The 19338-nt window shown below is 47.7% G+C and overlaps 3 protein-coding genes and 1 long non-coding RNA gene across 10 annotated transcripts; 3 read left to right on the top strand and 1 right to left on the bottom strand.

Annotated features, from left to right (window-relative positions):
- Window positions 1–22: 22 nt before the first annotated feature.
- setdb1a (SET domain bifurcated histone lysine methyltransferase 1a) lies at window positions 23–3578 on the top strand. Of its 4 annotated transcripts, XM_037264870.1 has the most exons (10): window positions 29–239; window positions 312–338; window positions 558–730; window positions 800–906; window positions 993–1760; window positions 1825–1989; window positions 2168–2366; window positions 2430–2503; window positions 2667–2857; window positions 2969–3578. In XM_037264870.1, the coding sequence occupies exons 2-10, from the start codon at window positions 318–320 to the stop codon at window positions 3053–3055; spliced, it is 1785 nt and encodes a 594-aa protein (XP_037120765.1). In that variant the 5' UTR covers window positions 29–239; window positions 312–317; the 3' UTR covers window positions 3056–3578. The 4 variants fall into 4 exon arrangements, with proteins under 4 accessions (XP_037120766.1, XP_037120763.1, XP_037120764.1 ...); XM_037264868.1 differs by having other exon boundaries at window positions 28–239; window positions 2168–2503; XM_037264869.1 differs by having other exon boundaries at window positions 28–239; window positions 312–347; window positions 569–730; window positions 2168–2503.
- Window positions 3532–12767, bottom strand: LOC119130872 (minichromosome maintenance complex component 3 associated protein). Of its 2 annotated transcripts, none has more exons than XM_037264865.1 (28): window positions 10963–12767; window positions 10593–10849; window positions 10393–10492; window positions 10207–10321; window positions 9968–10146; window positions 9660–9799; window positions 9343–9540; window positions 9002–9270; window positions 8779–8941; window positions 8480–8637; window positions 8114–8334; window positions 7810–8033; window positions 7605–7705; window positions 7348–7479; window positions 7110–7223; window positions 6854–7006; window positions 6580–6777; window positions 6443–6511; window positions 6207–6341; window positions 5992–6148; window positions 5616–5880; window positions 5456–5553; window positions 4981–5374; window positions 4597–4881; window positions 4393–4522; window positions 4129–4299; window positions 3905–4058; window positions 3532–3833 (listed from the first exon to the last, which is right to left on the bottom strand). In XM_037264865.1, the coding sequence occupies exons 1-28, from the start codon at window positions 12461–12463 to the stop codon at window positions 3666–3668; spliced, it is 6249 nt and encodes a 2082-aa protein (XP_037120760.1). In that variant the 5' UTR covers window positions 12464–12767; the 3' UTR covers window positions 3532–3665. The 2 variants fall into 2 exon arrangements, with proteins under 2 accessions (XP_037120760.1, XP_037120761.1); XM_037264866.1 differs by having other exon boundaries at window positions 10411–10492.
- LOC119130875 lies at window positions 6050–8757 on the top strand. Its single transcript, XR_005099547.1, has 3 exons — window positions 6050–6166; window positions 6618–8356; window positions 8571–8757. It is a non-coding gene; the product is annotated as an uncharacterized LOC119130875 (long non-coding RNA).
- clk2a (CDC-like kinase 2a) lies at window positions 10027–18966 on the top strand. 3 transcript variants are annotated; one of them, XM_037264873.1, is made up of 13 exons: window positions 10027–10138; window positions 13891–14096; window positions 14271–14562; window positions 15543–15633; window positions 16265–16331; window positions 16400–16516; window positions 16582–16748; window positions 16850–16944; window positions 17061–17190; window positions 17271–17353; window positions 17422–17501; window positions 17586–17676; window positions 17756–18966. In XM_037264873.1, exons 2-13 carry the CDS (start codon window positions 13891–13893, stop codon window positions 17945–17947), a joined length of 1611 nt encoding a protein of 536 aa, XP_037120768.1. In that variant the 5' UTR covers window positions 10027–10138; the 3' UTR covers window positions 17948–18966. The 3 variants fall into 3 exon arrangements, with proteins under 3 accessions (XP_037120768.1, XP_037120767.1, XP_037120769.1); XM_037264872.1 differs by lacking the exon at window positions 10027–10138 and adding an exon at window positions 13039–13226; XM_037264874.1 differs by lacking the exons at window positions 10027–10138; window positions 13891–14096; window positions 15543–15633 and having other exon boundaries at window positions 14436–14562.
- Window positions 18967–19338: the final 372 nt, after the last annotated feature.

Below are 19338 nucleotides of genomic sequence, written 5' to 3'. Positions count from 1 at the left end.
TCCTTATGACCATGGGAGGGCAGCAACGGTTTCAATGATGAACGAAGAAGACGAAGACTCCTTCCGTCACAGTTTAGAGTTTGGGGGGAAAAACGTGTTCTAAGAGGCTTCTTTTGTCGTGGTTAAAATTGACAACGGTATTGCCGTTAACTTTATCGGTAAAGTACCATACCCGGACAACGTATTCATGCGATAAATGACTTGCTTAATTGGACCCGTCTACCGAGCGCCATTTTAAGGTGAGTTGAGAGCTGAAGAAGTTTCCGCATTTTTTTGCTCCCCTTGTTTTGTTTCATGATGCTGATATTAAGGTCACTATGACCAGAACGCAAATAAAAGCCAAACTATCACGCTTGCTGAGTGCATTAAATTGAAAGTCATTCGGATTAACCACAAGTATAAAGTCATATTTCAGTAGTTCATGATAACGAATTCTATGTCCGATTCCACCCCTAAACTTTTGTGCCACAAATCGTTAGGCTCATACATACGTCTCCTATTGTTTTCTTCTTTTTGTTTTTTTTACTATCCATAACCACAATGCATCGTTTTCAGTGATAATGGATAGGAATGATTTGGCCATGACGCATGAAGAGCTCCAAAGTTCGATTTCGGAGTCCGTGCCAAAAATGGATGTGACCCCTCCTGATCTACTGGAGCAATGTAATGCGATGAAGTCCCAACTAGAAAAGTGCAAGAAACAGCGTGACCGACTCCTGGAACTCAGCAAGTGAGTAGAATATAACATTTCGAAAAAATCTTGACTTTGACAGAAGGTATAACCCCCGTTATTTTCTAGCAGCTCTGCGACAGCATATGAAGCCGTTGTGAAGGAACTCTATGCCTTTCTGGGATGGAAATACACAGACACCGATTCTGATGACGATGTCATCGAAATAAGCGATGGTACATTTTGAATTTGTTCAAAGCCCAAATATCCGTCAAGTGAGCTGAGTTTACAATTCCTGTGTGTTCTTTCTTTGGCTTTGCAGGAATCTCCCGTTCACCGTCATATGCGTCTGAGATAGATGTTTGCAATACTCCAAGAAGTGACAGCCCTATACCGAACAACTACTTGAGTGACATTGACAGCCAAGTCACTTTAACTAGAGAGGCAACAAAAGTCTTGAGCAAAAGCCAAATACGGGGTATACCTGGGGAAAATCCTGCCAATCACCATCGTGACAGTAAACACTCAAGTCCCGTTCCATCCAAGTCTGACACGCACGACTCCGATTTTGGTTCACCCGAGTTTGAGAACAGTGCAAGCGATTCCGTATTTGTAGAGGAGCCGTCACCGAAAAGGCGACGTATCAAAAATCACCATAGTGACAGTAAACACTCAAGTCCCGTTCCATCCAAGTCTGACACATACAACTCCGATTTTGTTTCAGCCCAGTTTGATAACAGTGCAAGCGATTCCGTATTTGTAGAGGAGCCGTCACCGAACAAAAGGCCACGTATGAAAATTAAATGGCCTATGAATACATCTCCTAGAAAACCATCGGTGGACCAAAAGAAGAAGGATGCAAAAACATCACGTCAAACAAATGACACCGGCGGCAACGCTAAGACCCCGGATACACCAAACTCCTCAAGTGAGAGCAGCCTAGGGAGCACTGCAAGCACAAGTGAGACCATTGAAAAGAACACAAAGTGCAAAAGCAACTCAAGTGGAAGTAACTCCGTGGGCAAGACAAAGGCAACTGGACCAGATGATGGAAAAGAAGAGAAAGATGATGTCCAGCCATCTCCCCAAGGTACTGTTCTCACCAGAATGCTTTGTTGCATGTCATCCACTTGAAATGTCCCTTCTGCTTACAGTTCAAAGTGTGGTGTGCATATCATCAAGCTCCTTGGCCGGCGGGCGTTCTTGTAAGGTGCCCGCACGAGTGCCACAAGCCGAGGTTAAAGTCGGAATGAAAGTGTTGGCCAAGAAGTCGAAAATGTGCTGGCAGCGTGGGAAAGTGATGAAAATGATCCAAGTCGGTAAAGAAAAATCTGCATTCTTGTATGATTAAGGAGTTAACCGTTGACCTCAAATCTGCTCGTTGCACTGTCAGGGAAAAAAGAAGGGGGAAAGATTTTTCTTTTTTTGTCACCCGACTTCCAAAATGAAAAAGGCTGGAGCTAGGCTGTTCTTAAATGTTCTTCATTTTTCCCTTAGCTGATGATAAGGTCAAATATATGGTCCAGTTTTACGACAAGACCAAGCGCCTCGTCTCGGCGCACCACCTCGCTTTCAGAAACGCACCCAAGTTGGACTACTTGTACGTCGGCGCCCGAGTGGTGATCGGCTCCACGTGCAAGGGCCCCCTCTGCTCCGGCATTTTGGCCGAGTTTCCCATCAGAAACAACCGTCAGAGGTATCTCCGACGCGTGTCGCGTAGCGACAAAAGTCGGATCCGTTTGATTCCTCTGTTGTTTAGGTTTCTGGCCTTTGCTGACGATCAAACGGCGCTGTATGTGGGCATACCTCATCTTCATCTGGTGTACAGACCACGTAGGTTTGGGCATCTTTCGATGCACCGTTCCTATTTCGACGCTTTCTTTCCATGCGTTTCTATTCGAGACAATATTATTGGGTCATGTGCACCTTTTAAAAATGGAGCCGGACTTTCGGTCTTTGATTTCATTGTGCTCTATTGCTTTCCCGTCCATCACAGTGGAGGACCCTTTGGAAGACATCAGTGACACTTACCACAGGGAATTTGTGAAGGAATACATCAAGGTCTGGCCTAACCCTCCCCTTGCCCAGGTCAAGTGTGGACAAAGCCTGAACGTGGAGCTCAGTGGAGTTCAGGAGAGCTGTGTGGTTGAGTCGCTCGACTGTAGCCTGATGCAGATCCGCTTTGTGGTCAGTATGCCGCTCAATGCACGTTTGAAAGTACGCTCGCTCAGATAGGATTGGCGCAGTCAAGAATAGGGTTATTTGTCCATCCATTTGAGGAAACACTGTCATCTTTAGGAAAGTCTACGTGAGGAATGGATCTACAGGGGCTCGTGGCGCCTGGAAATCATGGCTACAATGAACCAGTTGCATACGGACTCTTAATTCATGTCGCTGGACAATGAAAGGCACGCGTGTCCTGCCTGTGACAAGCAGTTGCCTTCACCAAACGGGCCAAAGGAAATCGACTTCTGCTTGATTGTAAGATGGAAAGGACCATATGATACGTGTCAATGTAGTTTGCTGCTTCGTCCTAGTTTGGCTGGCTGGCACCCACCCTTATTCGTGAATTGAAAAAAAATCAATACTCCAATCATTTTTACGTCCCAATTCATTTCAGTAACCTAATAGTTCTCATGTTTCCTATGAGCGATGTGCCGTTATTGTTACCATTTGTATTGTTGCATAGTATTTTCGGAATAAAGTTTTCTTGACGTCCCTCATTTGTTAGATGAAGTGCAACAAGCGGCAGCTGAAAAACATGATTCGAAAATGACGGGCAACGTCGTCTGATTTGCAGCAAATCCACAGACTGTAGATCCAATCAAATTGCTTCGCTGTCTGAAATGAAGTACGTAAACTATTGTTTCATTGACTATTTATTCAATAACTAAAGGCCTCAATGGAAGCATTCACCAGATGGACTTTTCCATGCACAAGTCACATGGCATAAGTCGCTGTATACATTAAGAATAGAAAAGCTTCAAAACTTTGCTCAGTCTTCAACGATGCTCATCATTGCACTCAGTTTCAGTTTGCAGAGCGATTCTTCCCTTTGGCTTGCTTCAATCTGCTGCTCAAGCTCTCTCAGTCGCTCAGTCAGCGACAAACGACTCCTCTGGGACCACTTGTCTTTCGGCACTGGCTCGAGACTCTGTGCTTCCTGGAAACAGGTGATTCTTAGTGAGGGTCCAGATGCGCAGGTGTCTGTCGTATGGGACGAAGATGCCAAACCTTGGTGAAAAGAGCATCTAAAGGCTTGGCCGAGGAGTCGCGCTTTACAAAAGCAGGCATGGAGAGCAGGATGGAAGATGGAATGAGGAGTGGCGTGGCCCAGTCGTCCACACAGTCACCACCCTCTAGCCAACGCTGGAGCTGTTGCGTGCTCCTGCAGACAGGTATTGGGAGAAGACGTGATTAACAAGCGATATATGCGTTGAAACAGGAGCAGTAAGTACCTTCTGCTTTCAGTCTTCTCTTCCTCCAACGTCTGGAACACCTTGTGGGTAAGCGCCTCGAATGCTGTGGGGGTGTGCGAGATGTCCAGAGGGGCTTCCGGCACGCTCGGGAACAATCGATGCCTAACTGTCAGGTGGTTGGGTGTAGTACAGGTGGTAGCTGAACTTGTCCTTTAAAGAGGGAGTCAGTGAGACAGTTGCAGCCAAATCGAAAAGCATCACCGCTGCGTAGAACCATCTTGTGGCTTTGGAGAACTTTTGTACCCTTTGTCATCTCGCCGGCTTTCCCTGTGCGTCATTCCGACCGAGTCGATCCATTCCTCGGGTGGCTGGAAGCCCTTTAATGACTCCCTCAGATAGTAAACCAGGATTTCCCCATCTTCTGTGATAGCGTCTTAAGATAGATACATCAACTCGAAATTATCATCACATATCAATCATTAGGGTTTAAACAAAGACAAGTCCAACCTTCACAGACAGGTTCAGGAAGCTGCCAGTCTTTCAGTTTGTGGTCAATGCAGATGACCAGCACGTCAACCCAAGGGATCTGACTACAGGCTGGATCTGCGTCGTGTGTCCCATCCCAAAAGTTGAAGCTCTGCTTAGAAGCAGAGGTTCTCCTGCGCTGGCTTTTGATTCTGACCCGCTCCAGGAGATTTTCCAGACGTGACATGATGAGGGGCTGACTGCCATGCGTCGCTTGGATCTGATCAGCGTAGCGATAGATGGAGGAGCACAGCTCGGACCAAGTGTCTAGAGGAAAAACAAAGAATGAATCGAGCTCATCAAAGACTTTCGGTTCAATGAAATGTACCACTTTCCAACTGCACTGTTGTTCACATGCACACGAACCTGAGTTTGAAAGTTGTTGCCTCCATTGCGGGAGCTGCAAGTTGAGGACGGCTTGACGCAACCAGGCCAGGTGTGAGCCAGAGTTCCAGCCCAGATTTGGAACAAACTGGCCGTTATCAGGGTTACAGAACTCTCCCGGCGGCCACGAGATCTTGGAGAGCTCCTCCGACGACACCGCGGCGGCAACGTGGCTTATGACGGCGTTGTATAGCTGGATGACGGGAGCGGGATCCTGCGGCGGGAGGCCGGCAGCGGCACGTTGCTGGCAGTGAGCAGAAACCCGACCGCTGAACTCCTGACTCAAGTTGGCCTCCACGACTTGCACCAGGGTGCGGCAGCAAAGTGGGATAGGTGCAGGTGCACGGGGCACAAGCCAACGCAGAGCGCAGCTGAGCTACAAACACAGCAGCGGAGAAGAAGTGTTCAGGAAAAGACATAAAACGCCTCCAGTAAGTAGTCAACACTTCTGACTTACCTCTTTGGATCCTTGCATATCATTTGTGCTTTCTGGGATGAACGACAACATATATTCTGATATGAGGCCATCCTTTACTAGCATAGGCAGCATCAGTTCTGGAAGGACAAAGATGGGTTCAAGTCCAACATTGGTACCACAATGCAGCTTTTACAATCACCTTCTTCAAGTTTGCCAGTGTTGCAGGTGATGCGATCAGGGCCCGGCACCAGAACGACAAGAGGCAGCGGGCAGTGCCAGCTGCTGGCTTGCTGCAACTGTTTGAGCTGAAGCAAGGCCGAGAGCAGAGGTACGTCCTGCTCGTTACGATCGTCCTCCGAGAAGGTCAGCGCCGGGAGCAACATGATCAGTGCTCCTGTCCCTTGCAGCTCGCAGCACTCCTCCATTTGAGATAAACCGTCTTCAGACAACGGACCTCTGGACACCTGGAAGACGATCAGGAGGGGTCACATCCATTTGGAAGAAAAGGTCACACACACACCACCCCGTCCGTCTACAGCACGAGAATCAATGTAACACATCTCAAATAGACTGACCTTGATGCTGACATGGACTTCATGGGTACCATGTCCCTTCTCCCTGATTGTGTTGGACAGGTGGAGGGTCTGCAGAGTTCCATCCCGCTGTTCCTCCATCATCTTTGAAGCTTGCTGGCTGCCAGCAAGCTTCATTTCGAGCCAATCAGACAGAATCCTGGACAGGAAATGATGTGTAAATCCCGCCAAAGTTATTGTCACTACCAGCGGCTCACCTGTCTGCCAGGCTGGCGACACTCTCGTGCTCACTGGGCAGTAAGACAACAGCTTTCCAGAAGATTCTATCAGGTGGGTTGTGGACATTTTCCATCACCAGTGTGGGCATGTCGAGTGGTGCCCACACTAACTCGCTGTGACGCAAACATTGGAATAAGTGCAGAAAGGCAACACAATTTGTTTGGAGCATACAACCAGAAGCTAGCAGAGCAAAAAAAAAAAAATCAAGACTTACTCAAGAAGCTGCTGATAGTAGTAGTGGACTCTCATTTGGTGTACAGCCAAATATCTCATTTTCAATGCCCTGCAGCAATTGAGTTGGTTAGTTACGATCCAAGCCACATACGTGCACATAAAAAAGAAAAGAGCTACCTGGTGCTGGATAGAGATAACCTTCCTGCATTTCCCAGGTTTACTATTCCACGAGTCAGATCCTCAACAGACTGCTGCGCCGGAGCGCTCGGAGCCAGCGCCTTCAATTTGAAGCGAGGGTCCACGAAGCAAGGAGCTGCCGGGAAACCTCTCATCTGTCTCTTCAGCTGCCGGCGCACCGCTACCACATCACGCCACCTATTTGGACAGATAAGTAGACAAAAGAAAATGGAGCCAAATGTCATCGATTTGCGCAAGCTTCGACTTTTCGTACCTTTTGATGTACTTGCGAGCGCGCTGCAGCTCAGCCGTGAGCATTTCTTCGACTAGCAGAGCAATGTCTGCTTTCAAAGTGTCCTCAATGAAACTAGTGCAGACTTCTTGAGAACATTTAGCGATACAGCGTGCTTTCTCATCCACCGCTTGCCTGAAAAGGATGAAATCTGTCATTCGGTTCCCAAAGTAGGGCGAAACCATCTTGAAAAAGAATCGCCAATGCAATTCCCATTGAATATGTGACTGAGCCTTACCGGAAGACCGCGGCGGCAATCTCCTTGATAGTCTCATCTAATACTTCCTGCGTGATCTCTGCGAACAAAGAGAGCCTGAACTTGGACAAAAGGTTCTCGAGCTCCTGTCTCCGCCTGAAACAGAGAGAGCCACCCGTTCGTTTGTCTTGTGATCACAGCACCAGAAAATGGGTATTTTGGTGAAAGCATTAAGGAAGTCAATTTAAATGAGATTTAAAGAGGACAATAGTGGACGAACCTTGCTTCCTCAATCCTGCGTTGCTCTTCAGCGACACGCTCTTGTTCCAGAAGGATCTGGCTAGAAGACAATTCTTGTAGCACTTCACCTAAAACTTCATTCAGTACGGACTCTGCCTGCACGCTGCTCTCACTGCAGATATAGTATTGAAAAAAAATAGATTCACCGTTATCAGGAGAAAATTGTAGCAGGGCACAGTCAGTTTCCCCGCTTTCAAAAGAATCTTTCAATATGCATGACAAATTATGCAAACTTACACAAGTGCTGCTGCGGCATAAGCGGCACCGTCAGCAGCTACCGCTCTTGCCGATGTCTCAACCATTTCGTCAATCAAACAGTCCACTTCGGCCGTAATGTCCTGGGCATAGAGGGAGGGGGGGGGGGAAAAAACCCCCAAAAAAAACAGCCCCCGTTACATGAAATCTGACCTATGAAACTAAGAAAGTCAAATCTTTTTCCCACCTCATCGCTGAACGCTGGTTGAGGTGACGGTGCTTTGACAGCGGGAGGCTGCGCTACAGGCTGGAGGAGCTGCGCTGCTTCAGCTTGGAGGGCCACGTTTGGGAAAGAAATGCTGGACTCGGTCTTCTCTGCTCTCAGCCCAAAAACATTGGGGACATCAGGTGAAACTTGGGTCTGGAATTGGATGCTGGGCGGGGCCTTCACTTCTACTTTGGCAGCAATAGCTAAAGAAACGAAAGCAAAATCGATGACGAGACGGCAAAGGTTTCCAGTAGAATCAATCCATGCGTTGGGGTGACAATACCTTTCAATTGATTGGGTGCAGACTCAGTCAAGGGGCCTTCTCCTCTGTATTTGTTGTAAGAGTCAAAGGTGCAGACAGGTTTGTGCTGAGGGGGATTGGGGAGGGGGCCTCCATTCACCACTTCCCCAGTCGATGTTGTTTTCTTAGCCTGAATGACCTGAGACTTCTTCTGGGATAGCACCTCCGGCTCCTGATAGGCTACCCGATTCAGATCCACCACACTGTCAACACAACGTGGAACAGGTGAAAACACACAGCTTTTCATTTCACCGGATTCATAGATTGTTGTTGTTGTTGTTGTTTTTTAAATGATTGATCTCTCGCTCGCTCGCTCTCATGATAGCCACTGTAAAAAAAGATACTTACCCCTCGCTGACATTGAGGCCGTACTTCTGGATGAAGTCAGTTGCTTCTTTGGCACTGCAGAACATCAACATCCGAACGATGTCGTCCACAGGAAAAGCAGTTGAGCGCGGACCCACGGTGTGAGCAGCGTTCAAGGTCTTCAATCCTTTTGCTCGGACCTGCACATTGTTTTACAAAGTAAAGGCAATTAATGGTTGCACCTCTTTGTCTTTGATAGTCCTACGTAATAAGCAAGTGAAAGTGCATCTCTGTCACTTGACTAAAAATGGTTATTGGATGAAAAAGGCAAAAGGAATGACCTGATTGAAATATCTGTGGAGGAGGCAACCGGCCAGGTACGATGCCCTTTTCACCAGCTTGAAGAAGCGCACAAAGTTGTTGCTGTTGAGAGCGGCAAAAGCCTGCACGGCAAAATGCACTTCGGGGGAGTTGCGCACTTCGTCACGGAACTGTTGGACCTCACTGCACAGGTAAGACGGGAAGTTATTATTCAGTATAGCGTATGCATATACCGAGGCTCACCGCAGGATGTCGCCGTCGTTGAGCTTCAACAGGACACTGTACTGGCGGAACTCAGCCTCGCGGGGGCAGTAGACGTGACGGCCCTTCAGGTCCTCGTACATTTCTTTCAGGCTTTGCAAGCACTTTGTCAAGTTCTCGTTGTTGATCTTGACTTCAAAAACGGACATTGGCTCTTCGCAGAGATGGTGGGCGCAATGTAAGTGGAAGCGTGTGCACTTCTCGATCAGTGACACTGTGTGCGGGCAGCACAAACGCTGCTGGGTGATGTCCTGTGGCAAACGTTGGAATTAGTCAACGCCATATTTATCAACAGTCAAGCAATCCGACTCGATCGTTGCTACCTTGCGGATAGCCCGGGTCCTGTTCCAGACAAAATCGTACCAATCCCGCAAGCTGTCGTGACCTTGGTCCATGATCTGAGTGACCAGATAGTCCATGGTCATGCCGAGTACTGGCAAGGGGCGTAACTCGTGAGGAAGGGGCTCCTCCTGGTCGGCGGATGAACGACTGTACTCTTTGATGGCTGCTACGTGGTCCACCTGGATGTTTGTTGATTCCAATTTTGAACAAACGATGATGATACGTAAGCACTGGACACGAAGAGCAGACTGCAAACAATATTAGCGATCGTATCGTGATCAAATACGGCAAACGGTACCAGCTCTGTGTTGGGGAGGACTTCATATATGCTGAGCTGATTTCTTGTTTCCCTCATGTATCTCTCCTTCTCAGGACACATGTCAGGACACGTTCCTACGAAGACCTTGGAGAGGTCCAGGTCCGTGCTTTTGGGCCGCCCTGAGGACATCATTCAAGAGTATGTTTGTGATGCTTAAAGAACAGTCAAAGTCTGCTTTATTGTCCATTTCTTTCTTCACATGCCAAGACACACAAAGAGATGGAAATGACGTTCCCACAATTAGCCACAGAGGCTAATGAGAAGTCGGTGACAAACTGAAAGCGTACCTTGTCGCAAGATCTTGTCCCTCTGCTCTAGAAGCCGGTACTTGTCCTCCGTTGTCTCTGCCGTGACGCCGACGAGGGGCGCGAGGCACTCCGAGAGCTGAGTCGTGGTGGTGACGTTCTCCTTCGGAAGTTCCGAGTCAAGCTGGAGAGTTGTTGCTGGCCTCTTCAACGGTGAGTTACTAGGCACACAAAATATCAGCGCACTCTGCTGCAATAACAAGCGTTCTATTGTCCTTTACCTGCGGGTAAAGGTGTCGCTAAGTACGGGTCGTTTGAAAGCCTTGAAATTAGCAGCGTCGTTGCCCTTCTCCGCTGCTTTTTTCCCCATGGCTCTTCTGCTTTTATCCCCTGGACCTGACAAACAGACACAAATCATTTCAGGTGTGGAGCAGAAATGTTGAGCAATGTCGCTGCTCGGCGTCTACTGAAGAATCGAGTCGCACTTTGCTTCTTTCGCTGCCACAAAAGGAGGATTTCATGCTGATGCAGGAGCTTCCCGTTCTTCTTTGCCTTGGCTGCAGATGCCTGCCAGAAAGAATGCACATATCAAAAAGAAAACCTCAGCTGTGGTCACTTTCAATACTTTTGTCTGTCAACAGATGAACGAACGAACAAACAAACTCACGTGGCTTTCAAAGTGCACCATGGCTAATCCCTTGGAAGGCCGGCATTGGAGCTTGCTAACTTTGCCAAATTGAGAAAAATGCTTCTCAATGATGTTCTTTTTGTTGAGGGCCGCCGGGATGTTCCTGCACTGAATGACAGTCCAGTCAGCGGGAGACGTCCCGCTCTCGCTGTCCAAGCTGTCCAAGCTCTCACTCGGCGCGCCACTTCTCCTTGGCGTCTTGCTTTCGGCCATCACTTCTCGGGGGTGTTGTAAGTCTGCAAAAAGAGAGGTGGAGGGAGGACTTATGGGCACGGTGGAAATTGAAAAGCAAAAGAGAGATCTTAACAAATCCAATTCTTTTCAGGGGACACCGAGTGTGAACGCTCACCTGACTGTTGGGCTTTTTCCAGTAGCTCAGTGCTCAGGGTTTGTACGGCCGACGTGCTAGCAGTGGCATGTTCACGCAGCACTTGGGGATGCTCGCTCGTCGACTCCTCCAGCTGCGCTTTCTGCTGCAGAGGTTCCTTTCCCTCTTGTCGGACTGAAGTGGTGGCAGCTTTTCGCAGTCCGCTCAGCGCTCTGCTGAAGAGCCCCGCAGTGGGCCGAGTTCTCATGAGAGGTCTTTTTGGGGGCTGCCTGGGTGAAGAGGTGTCCGTTGTTTCGGCCTCCTCCGCAATAGCTTGCGGCGCACCCGTTGCGGCGGCGTCTTCTTCTTTACGTTTCGTGCCTTTTCTAAATTGCGCAAATACATTTGCGTCTCCACCCTGGCTCATTTGACTGGGCTCCGCTTTGGATTGATTGTCGCTGAAAGCGGAGGGCTGAATGATAGCGTTTCCACCAAAGAGTTGAGCCGTCTGCGCTTGGAGGGGTTTGGTTGAAAAGCTAAAAGTGGATGGGGTTTTAGGCTGGCTGATTGGAGCGTTCGTGTTGGAACCGGAGGGTGCGGCGGCAGGCTGGGAAAAGGTGAACTGCAGAGCACTGGAAGGGCCGCTGTTACTGACACTTGCTAGTGGGTTGTTTTGGACCGGAAGGGATGGAGCAGCAGCAGGCTGAGAGAAACTAAAGCCCAATGATCCCGATGTTGCCCCAGAGAAGCCAGTGATGGTGCTGCTGCTGCTGCAGCTGCTACTACCAGCAGTGCTGGAACTTGTCTTCTCTGTGGTGCTACCAAAAGGTAAGGTGGACAGTGGCGTGGTTTGAGGGTGAGTGGGTTCAGGACTGCCACTGTAGATGGGTTTGAAAAGAACTTCACTGGCTGGCTTGAAACTGAATTCAGATCCAAATCCTCTGCTCTGGGTCGGACTAGCACCAAACACACTACCGGCAGCAGTGGTACTTGGTGCTTGTCCAAATACAGAGTGTGCAAAACTTATCTGCTGAGGTGGCACTAATGAAGCAGCAGTAGATCCTGAGCTGTTTTGGGTGCTTCCAAATACTGCAGGCTGTTGTCCAAAGCCTGGGAGCTTTTGTCCAAAACCTGTAGAGAGCTGTCCAAAACTTGGGTCCTGACCAAATGCAGACTGCTGTCCAAATGCGGGTGTCTGTCCAAAAGCGGAACTCTGGCTTGATCCACTCATAGCTCCAAATGCTGGCCCAGCATTGCCACCGAAGCCAGCGTTGCTTGCTCCCACAGGACGTTGGCTTAAAGCTGGAGACTGGCTGGAGAGCGACGCGCTTTGCGCTGGTTGCTGTCCAAACGAAGGACCCTGTGCAAACATGGTATGACCGGCTACTTTGGAGGCCGATGGCAGACCAAACGCTGACGATTGGAAAATGCCCACATTGGGAGGCAGGCTGCCGGAGGGTTGCTGTCCAAATGACGGGAACAAACTAGGATTAGCGTTGCTCGTAGCTTGGAAACCTCCTCCAAATGGCTTCGATGGATTCATGTTTGGAGCAGTAGTGTCCCGATCGTTCGGAAATTCCAGCCGATTAAACGCCACGAACCCGCGTTGCCCCCCGCTAAACACCACCAGAAAAGGTCACGAATGCAACTAGCGTGTGTCTCCGACACTTAGACAGACATAAGTAACTAGCAAGTAAATACCGCATCGCTGACATAGAGTTCGAATAAGATCCAAAACAAAAACGATTCATAATGCTGCATTAAGTAACGACATTGTCAAATGTCGACAACGGCTTCGCCACAAGTTCTGCCCAAGTACGATAACAAGCAGCACATCCGGTTCCGGTCCCAAGATGTGTTCACGGATCCTTGGAAGTTGGGAACAACCAGATTGCAGAAAGAAATGGTTGATACTGACGAAAACGAAATCGGGCTGTGAGAGTAAACATGGTATTTTGATGTTTGACGACGGGCGGGCGTCACTATTGCGCGACGTAATGTTTCAACGTCTGAGTGAGGTGTACCAACCCCCGGGGTCCCGCCCCTTCCACCGAGTTCTGTGAACGTTAACCCCAATTTCAGGAATCGGATTTTTCTGAGTCCATTGGCCATCCAGATTTCCCAGTGTCATGGAACCTATCATTTGCTCCACTAGTCACGGCTACAACTAGCTTGGCACACGAACACAACGCTATTTGCTAGCAACGGAGCTTGGGATACCGAGCCGATGATATTCTAAATGTGACAAGAAAGCCAGCACCACGGACTTCTTGTGGGACAAACGTACAGGGCTCGCTGCTAAAACGGTAGGCATTCAACCCGAAGTGAAATGTGTCGTTAAAAAACGGCATCCAGTCCAAATGATTAGCACGAGTGCTAACTCCCTCAGCATAGCTGCTAAGATGGCGGTCAAATTATTTACATGAGCAAATACTGCTGTCTGAAAGTAGTGCCTCCACTGGTTTGCACATCATTTGCTGCTATCAACGAAACATCACACATTTGACTCGAGCAATAACGTATAGTAATCAAATAAAAAGAGACATTGTTTGCAACGTATCATAAGTTGGTCGCATGATAGAAAAGGAATTGAAAACAAGCAGTACTATTGGCCAGAGGGTTGTGTTTGCCTCTAGTTTGTTGCCTTTTCAGCTAAATCTTTTGCAGTGTGTGATCGAGAGCATGCCATTTTTTTGGGGCTATTTATATGCTTTCCCCCAACGTGCATGGTGTCATTTCATGGTCACCCGCTTTTAGGCTTGCTCCAAATCTTGCCTGCACATTGCTCCTCAGATATACTCAAAGTTACTAAAGATACACCCCCCTCACACACATACGAAAGTTTGACTTGACTCGATCGACTGAGGTTGTTCATGCACATCGATTGGTTCTCAACTTGCTAGTAGTTTTCAAGTGTCTTGCACAGTGGGCCCTTTTCTTTACATGTTTGTCATTCCAAAACTCTTGCAGATGCCTTACACCAGAAGGTACACGTCCTCTGAGAGAGACAGTCGCAGCAGCTACAATGATCGCTACAGAGAGAAAGAAAAGGATAGATGGCGTCGACACCGACACAGAAGATCGCCCACATACTCTTCGAGCAGTGACAGAGACAGGGATCGCCACCGAAGGGGACGAGGACAGAGACACGATGCGAGTTACGTACGCTCAAGGAGGTATGCTTTTTTTTTTAGGATTTATGTCGATAATATGCTGCTTTCAGATGGTAACAAAGAAGGATAGCGGGAACGTCATTTCGATTTCTTTGTGAAGAAATTGACAATAAAGCAGACTTTGAGATTTCAGCTACTTTCTGACTTCCCATTTGTCAAAATCTTATTTCTGTGCAGTCGAAGCTTTGACAATCGCTCAGCAGAGCAACGAGCATTTGACAGAAGATACTACGAGGGATACAGGCGACTGGATCCGAGCCGAGATCAAGATCGCGACCATGACAGAGAAAGGGAGCCGCACGGAGCAGCTGAAAGTTACTATCCACGCGACTTCTCCCCAAGCATGTACGACTACCGACGGGGTCGAGAAAAGGAACGGGAGCGGGATGATTCGTACAGACGAAAAGGCAGCAGGCGTAAGCACAAACGAAGGCGGCGTAGAACCAGGTCCTATAGCCCATCGTCTTCGGTGAGTACAGCCAGACCTGAGAGGGCCTTTAACAATCTTCACCCTGGTTTTTTTTTTGTTTTTTTCCTTCTCCCTTATTTATTTATTTTTTATTCTATTTATCGCGCTCAGCTCTCTCTCTGCCTCTTTTTTTCTTTAACCATTTGTTCTTCACAGCCCCTGGACTTGGTAAGTAGTGCAATCTTTCTGATTTGTTTTTCTTTTGTCAAAAGCATTTTATTTGTTTCTTTTGTCTTTTCTTTATATAGGTGTGTCACGCTGGGAGAGCATTTTCAGTGATTGCACAATTTTGCAGTCATTAATCTATCAATTAGTATTGGGCAGCCATGTTTTTTTTGTTGTTGTCGTTGTTCTTTTTAAATATATGACTTTGCTTTTTGGGTCAAGTGCAAATTTGTGGCTCAGCAAGTGGCATTTAGTATGTGTTGTGCAAAAAATGAAAATGTTCCACCCAAAAAATGCAAATATTATTTTTGATCATATTAGCATTGAAAATCTATTTGCGAAAATGTCTCTTTGTATCAGCCCACGTCTATCCAGCAATATAGACCAAATGAGCAGGTTGTAACTTTCCTGCTCGCTACATTTGGTCCCGCCTTAGGATTTACTATTGTATGAAAGCTGACGAGTCAAGCTAATAAGCTGTGATTTTAATCTTTTCTGAGGAAAAAAATGGATAGATGTGCCAGTTGCTTAGTTATTTTGAAGCCGCTGTGGTTTGAGGGTGGGGGGGGAGCAGAGGACATCATGTGATCTTTGACTTGTTCCCTTGCACTATATCCCTATCGTTATATATTTTCTTCACGTGGTGTCACGCGTGAATCGCCCCATGGCCACCAAACCCACCGACACCATCAACGAACGAACGCCCGCCCGCCCAACCTCGGCCCTCCTCGTCCGCCTGTGGCTGCCCCCGAATCCCCCCATGTTCCCTTTGGTCGTGTCGTGACCTGCTGATGGCGGTTTGGGTGCGAAAACAGCGGAGCAACAGCCGGACGCGGGCACTGAGTGTGAGGGACGACGAGGAAGGGCACCTGATCTGTCGGAGTGGGGACGTCCTACAAGAGAGATGTACTCACTGCCACTACTCTATCGTAACCCTTCTCCATATGAGTATTAAAGCAATAGAGCGTTTGAATGGGAGTGCCTGATGATGATGATGATGATGATGCCTTGCTAGAAACCTCTTTGCTCTAGCTCAATTCGGGTGGAGTGCAAGAGCGAAGATTCTGTGAGGGACTTTAGTTATCTTCTGCGTTTTTCCCTTCTTAAGCTGTGGAGCATTTTCTCGATGTTTCACAGGTTACTTAAAAGTAGAACCTCGATTGCAATTGTTTCTCTGACGCGTTGCAAATGCTAGCTAGTGCTTTCCAATATTTTCTTTTCTATTTTTTTGTCTTCTTCATTAAATGATAGAAGATCATGTCACCTTTCCATTTCAACACGCTCACATACACATTGAAAAGATTTCCAATTTGGGAAGGGCTGCAAATGGGTCATCAAAGAAAAGGGCCACTTTTGATCCTTCATGTATGGTAGTGTTATCAGCGTTTGTTTCAAGCCTGCCCCATTGACTAGCCTGCAGCCCTGGATAGGTTCTAGGATGCGTTCGCCCCCGCGGATCCACTTGTCTAATTCTCCTGTTCTCTTCTTCCCCTGCTGTTGTTCCCTTGTCCCTTCTTCTCGTTGTGCTATGTTGTAGATGAGATTGTCAGTACTTTGGGGGAAGGCACTTTTGGGAGGGTGATGCAGTGCATTGACCATCGCAGGTGAGCGGCGTCATTTCAACCAGCAGCTTACTGCTCAGGTTGTCAATAACAAGTTTTCTTTTTGGAAGGGGTGCATCCAGCGTGGCTTTAAAAATTATCAAGAATGTGGAGAAGTACAAAGAAGCAGCTCGCCTGGAGATCAATGTGCTTGAGAAGATCAACGAGAAGGATCCAGAAAACCAATTGTGAGTGACTAAGTGATGCGCTGTTTACAAATGACTCCCTTTTCCACCTTCCGCGTATCTTGCAGCCTGTGCGTGCAGATGTACGACTGGTTCGACTACCACGGTCACATGTGTATCTCCTTTGAGCTGCTTGCTCTCAGCACCTTCGATTTCCTCAAAGAGAACAACTACCTGCCCTACTCCATCGGTCAAGTCCGACATATGGCCTACCAAGTCTGTCTGGCTGTGAAGTGTAAGTTCTTCTGTCGTGGAGCATCTGGTGGGATCTGCTGAGTTATCATCTCGTGCAAATACACCATTCCTGTCAAACCTCTTTCTTCTTTGACTTCACAGTTCTCCATGACAATAAGTTGACACACACTGACCTAAAGCCTGAAAACATCCTATTTGTCAACTCGGATTTTACCATGTCCTATAATGTGGAGAAGGTCAGTGAGGAACAGCACAAGAAAAAAAATAAACGAGATATGCCGCTAATTCTCGTTCAGAAACGTTCACCCTTGAACATTTTTTTTGTGCGGCCGGCTGGCTGGCCGGCCAGCAGAAACGAGACGAAAGGACGGTTAAGAGCACGGCCGTACGCGTGGTGGACTTTGGCAGCGCCACTTTCGACCATGAGCATCACAGCACCATTGTGTCCACCAGGCATTACCGAGCCCCCGAGGTCATTTTAGGTGAGGATTCCATTTGGCCGTACGACCCGGTCGGTTGCCAAATCCATTTCAAATGTTGACCCCTTGTTTGCGCTGCTTAGAAATGGGATGGAGCCATCCTTGTGACGTGTGGAGTATCGGCTGTATCCTCTTTGAATACTACCTGGGCTTCACCTTGTTTCAGGTACTTCCTTTCAAAGACAGTCAGAGAATGACTCGGTGTCTGAGTTGCTTTCAATCTCTTTTTGTCAGACTCATGACAACAGGGAGCATTTGGCCATGATGGAGAGAATCCTTGGACCCGTGCCATCCAGAATGATCCGCAAGACCAGGTGAGAATAACTAACATCAAAAAGGTAAGCATCATGATAAGAATTCCAGTCCTACCCTGATGCGCCTCGCCTCACCTCTTTCAGAAAGCAAAAGTACTTCTATCGAGGCCGTCTGGACTGGGATGAGAGCTCCTCAGCGGGGAAATACGTCCGGGAAAACTGCAAGCCTCTGAGGGTGAGAGCAGGGAAAAAGAATGCACACACACTAAGCGTTACCAAACAATGACTTCATTGGGTTTTTTTTGCTCTTCCAGAGATACTTGCTGTCAGAGGCGGAGGAGCACCACCAGTTGTTTGACCTCATCGAAAGCATGCTGGAGTACGAGCCCTCCAAGAGACTGCTCCTCGCCGACTCGCTCAAGCACCCCTTCTTTGATTTTGGGGGGAGCAGCGAGGCGGCGGCCGGCAGTAAGAGCTGGGAAGCAAACCGAGACATCAGCCGGTGATCCGGAGCACCTCCTCCTGCTACGGCACTATTTTAATACACGGAGCGGAGCGGTGGCTTTCTTTTGTTCATCATTCTAGAAGCAGGAATCTTGTACAGTCAGGGCTTCAAGAGGACAACTATGATCCAAACTAGTCCTCTATGCATCTCACGTCTTCCTCCTCACGTCATCCGTCCAAACATGTGGTGCAACCGAGACTTTCTTGAGGTGCCGTGTCAAGTCATTTTGGGAGAAGAAATGTCTTCTTCTTGTGGATGGTGATAAGGAGGGAAAGGAAAAAAAGAAGTCGTCGTCGTCATCATCATCCCACAGACCATCCATCAATTTAGGCGGTTATCATGCTTAATGAGGGCAAGCTAAAGGCTCATTTTTCCTGCCATGGAATTTCCAGAGTGATGCAAGTGATTTTCGATAAATGAGCACTTGCACCAAATTGGCATTTTCCATGCACCTTTTAAGCTCTAGAGAATGGAGGCCGTGAAAAGGCCTTCCTTAGTCAGTCATCACCAATGAGACACACTCCACTCTTGCTATAGTCTTGCTGGTCGTTAACGCCACCAAGAACAGGAGGGAAGGTAACGTTTTCTGGCTTTATTTGTTTTTGTTTCTGACTTTCTCTTTTGTTTCTACATGGTATGCATTGTTTTCTACATGTGATGCGAGTGCGTGCGTGCGTGCGCCGGGAACGCCACATTTATATAAATGTCCTACGCTGTGACTTGTAGCTTGCCCAGTACCTTTAACAACAAAAGTATAAATTGCCTTTCTGCAGGCGTGATGTCATCACACCTGAGGTTTTCCCCACTGAAGATAAGCACACGTCCCGCAGGAGGGGGGGGTTCAAATGAGCTGCACACAACTGTTTGATATTTATTTTTGGGGGTGGTATTAAAATAGGTCATTGTTCTCACCTCCCGTGTATACATGAATTGTTTTTGTATGAAACGAAAGCCTATAAAAGTGTATATATGTATGATGCTGTAGAAATAAAGTGCAAGTCCTGATTTCCAAAGGGAAACTCCTGTTGGGATTTGTCTTCACATACACAAAAGCCTGTTACTAAAATTGAATTTTGTAGGGGTGGAAAAATGTTTTGATTTAGACTTAAGCACACAACAATTGTTTTCTTCGAGCACTTTATTGGTGATCACCAATAAAGCAAAGGAACACGACGGCATGTCAACGGAGGCTGGCAGCTGCACCTTTGGTTCCCAAGCCTGCCCAATCCTGTCAAGCAAGCAAAATAATAAAAAGCCATGAGGCTTTTGCACATCAAAACTTGAATATAATTTCACCAACAAATGTTGTCACACTAAATCATTTTTCTCATTGACTTGTTCAAACTGTCAAAGCATGTGTTAGTCACAGTGACACCAATATTTGCCTATATA

This window comes from Syngnathus acus, chromosome 11 (assembly GCF_901709675.1).
Source record: "Syngnathus acus chromosome 11, fSynAcu1.2, whole genome shotgun sequence".
Lineage (NCBI taxonomy): Eukaryota > Metazoa > Chordata > Actinopteri > Syngnathiformes > Syngnathidae > Syngnathus > Syngnathus acus.
The sequence above is the reverse complement of the archived record's forward strand: the minus strand, read 5'-3'. Positions and strand labels throughout refer to the sequence as shown.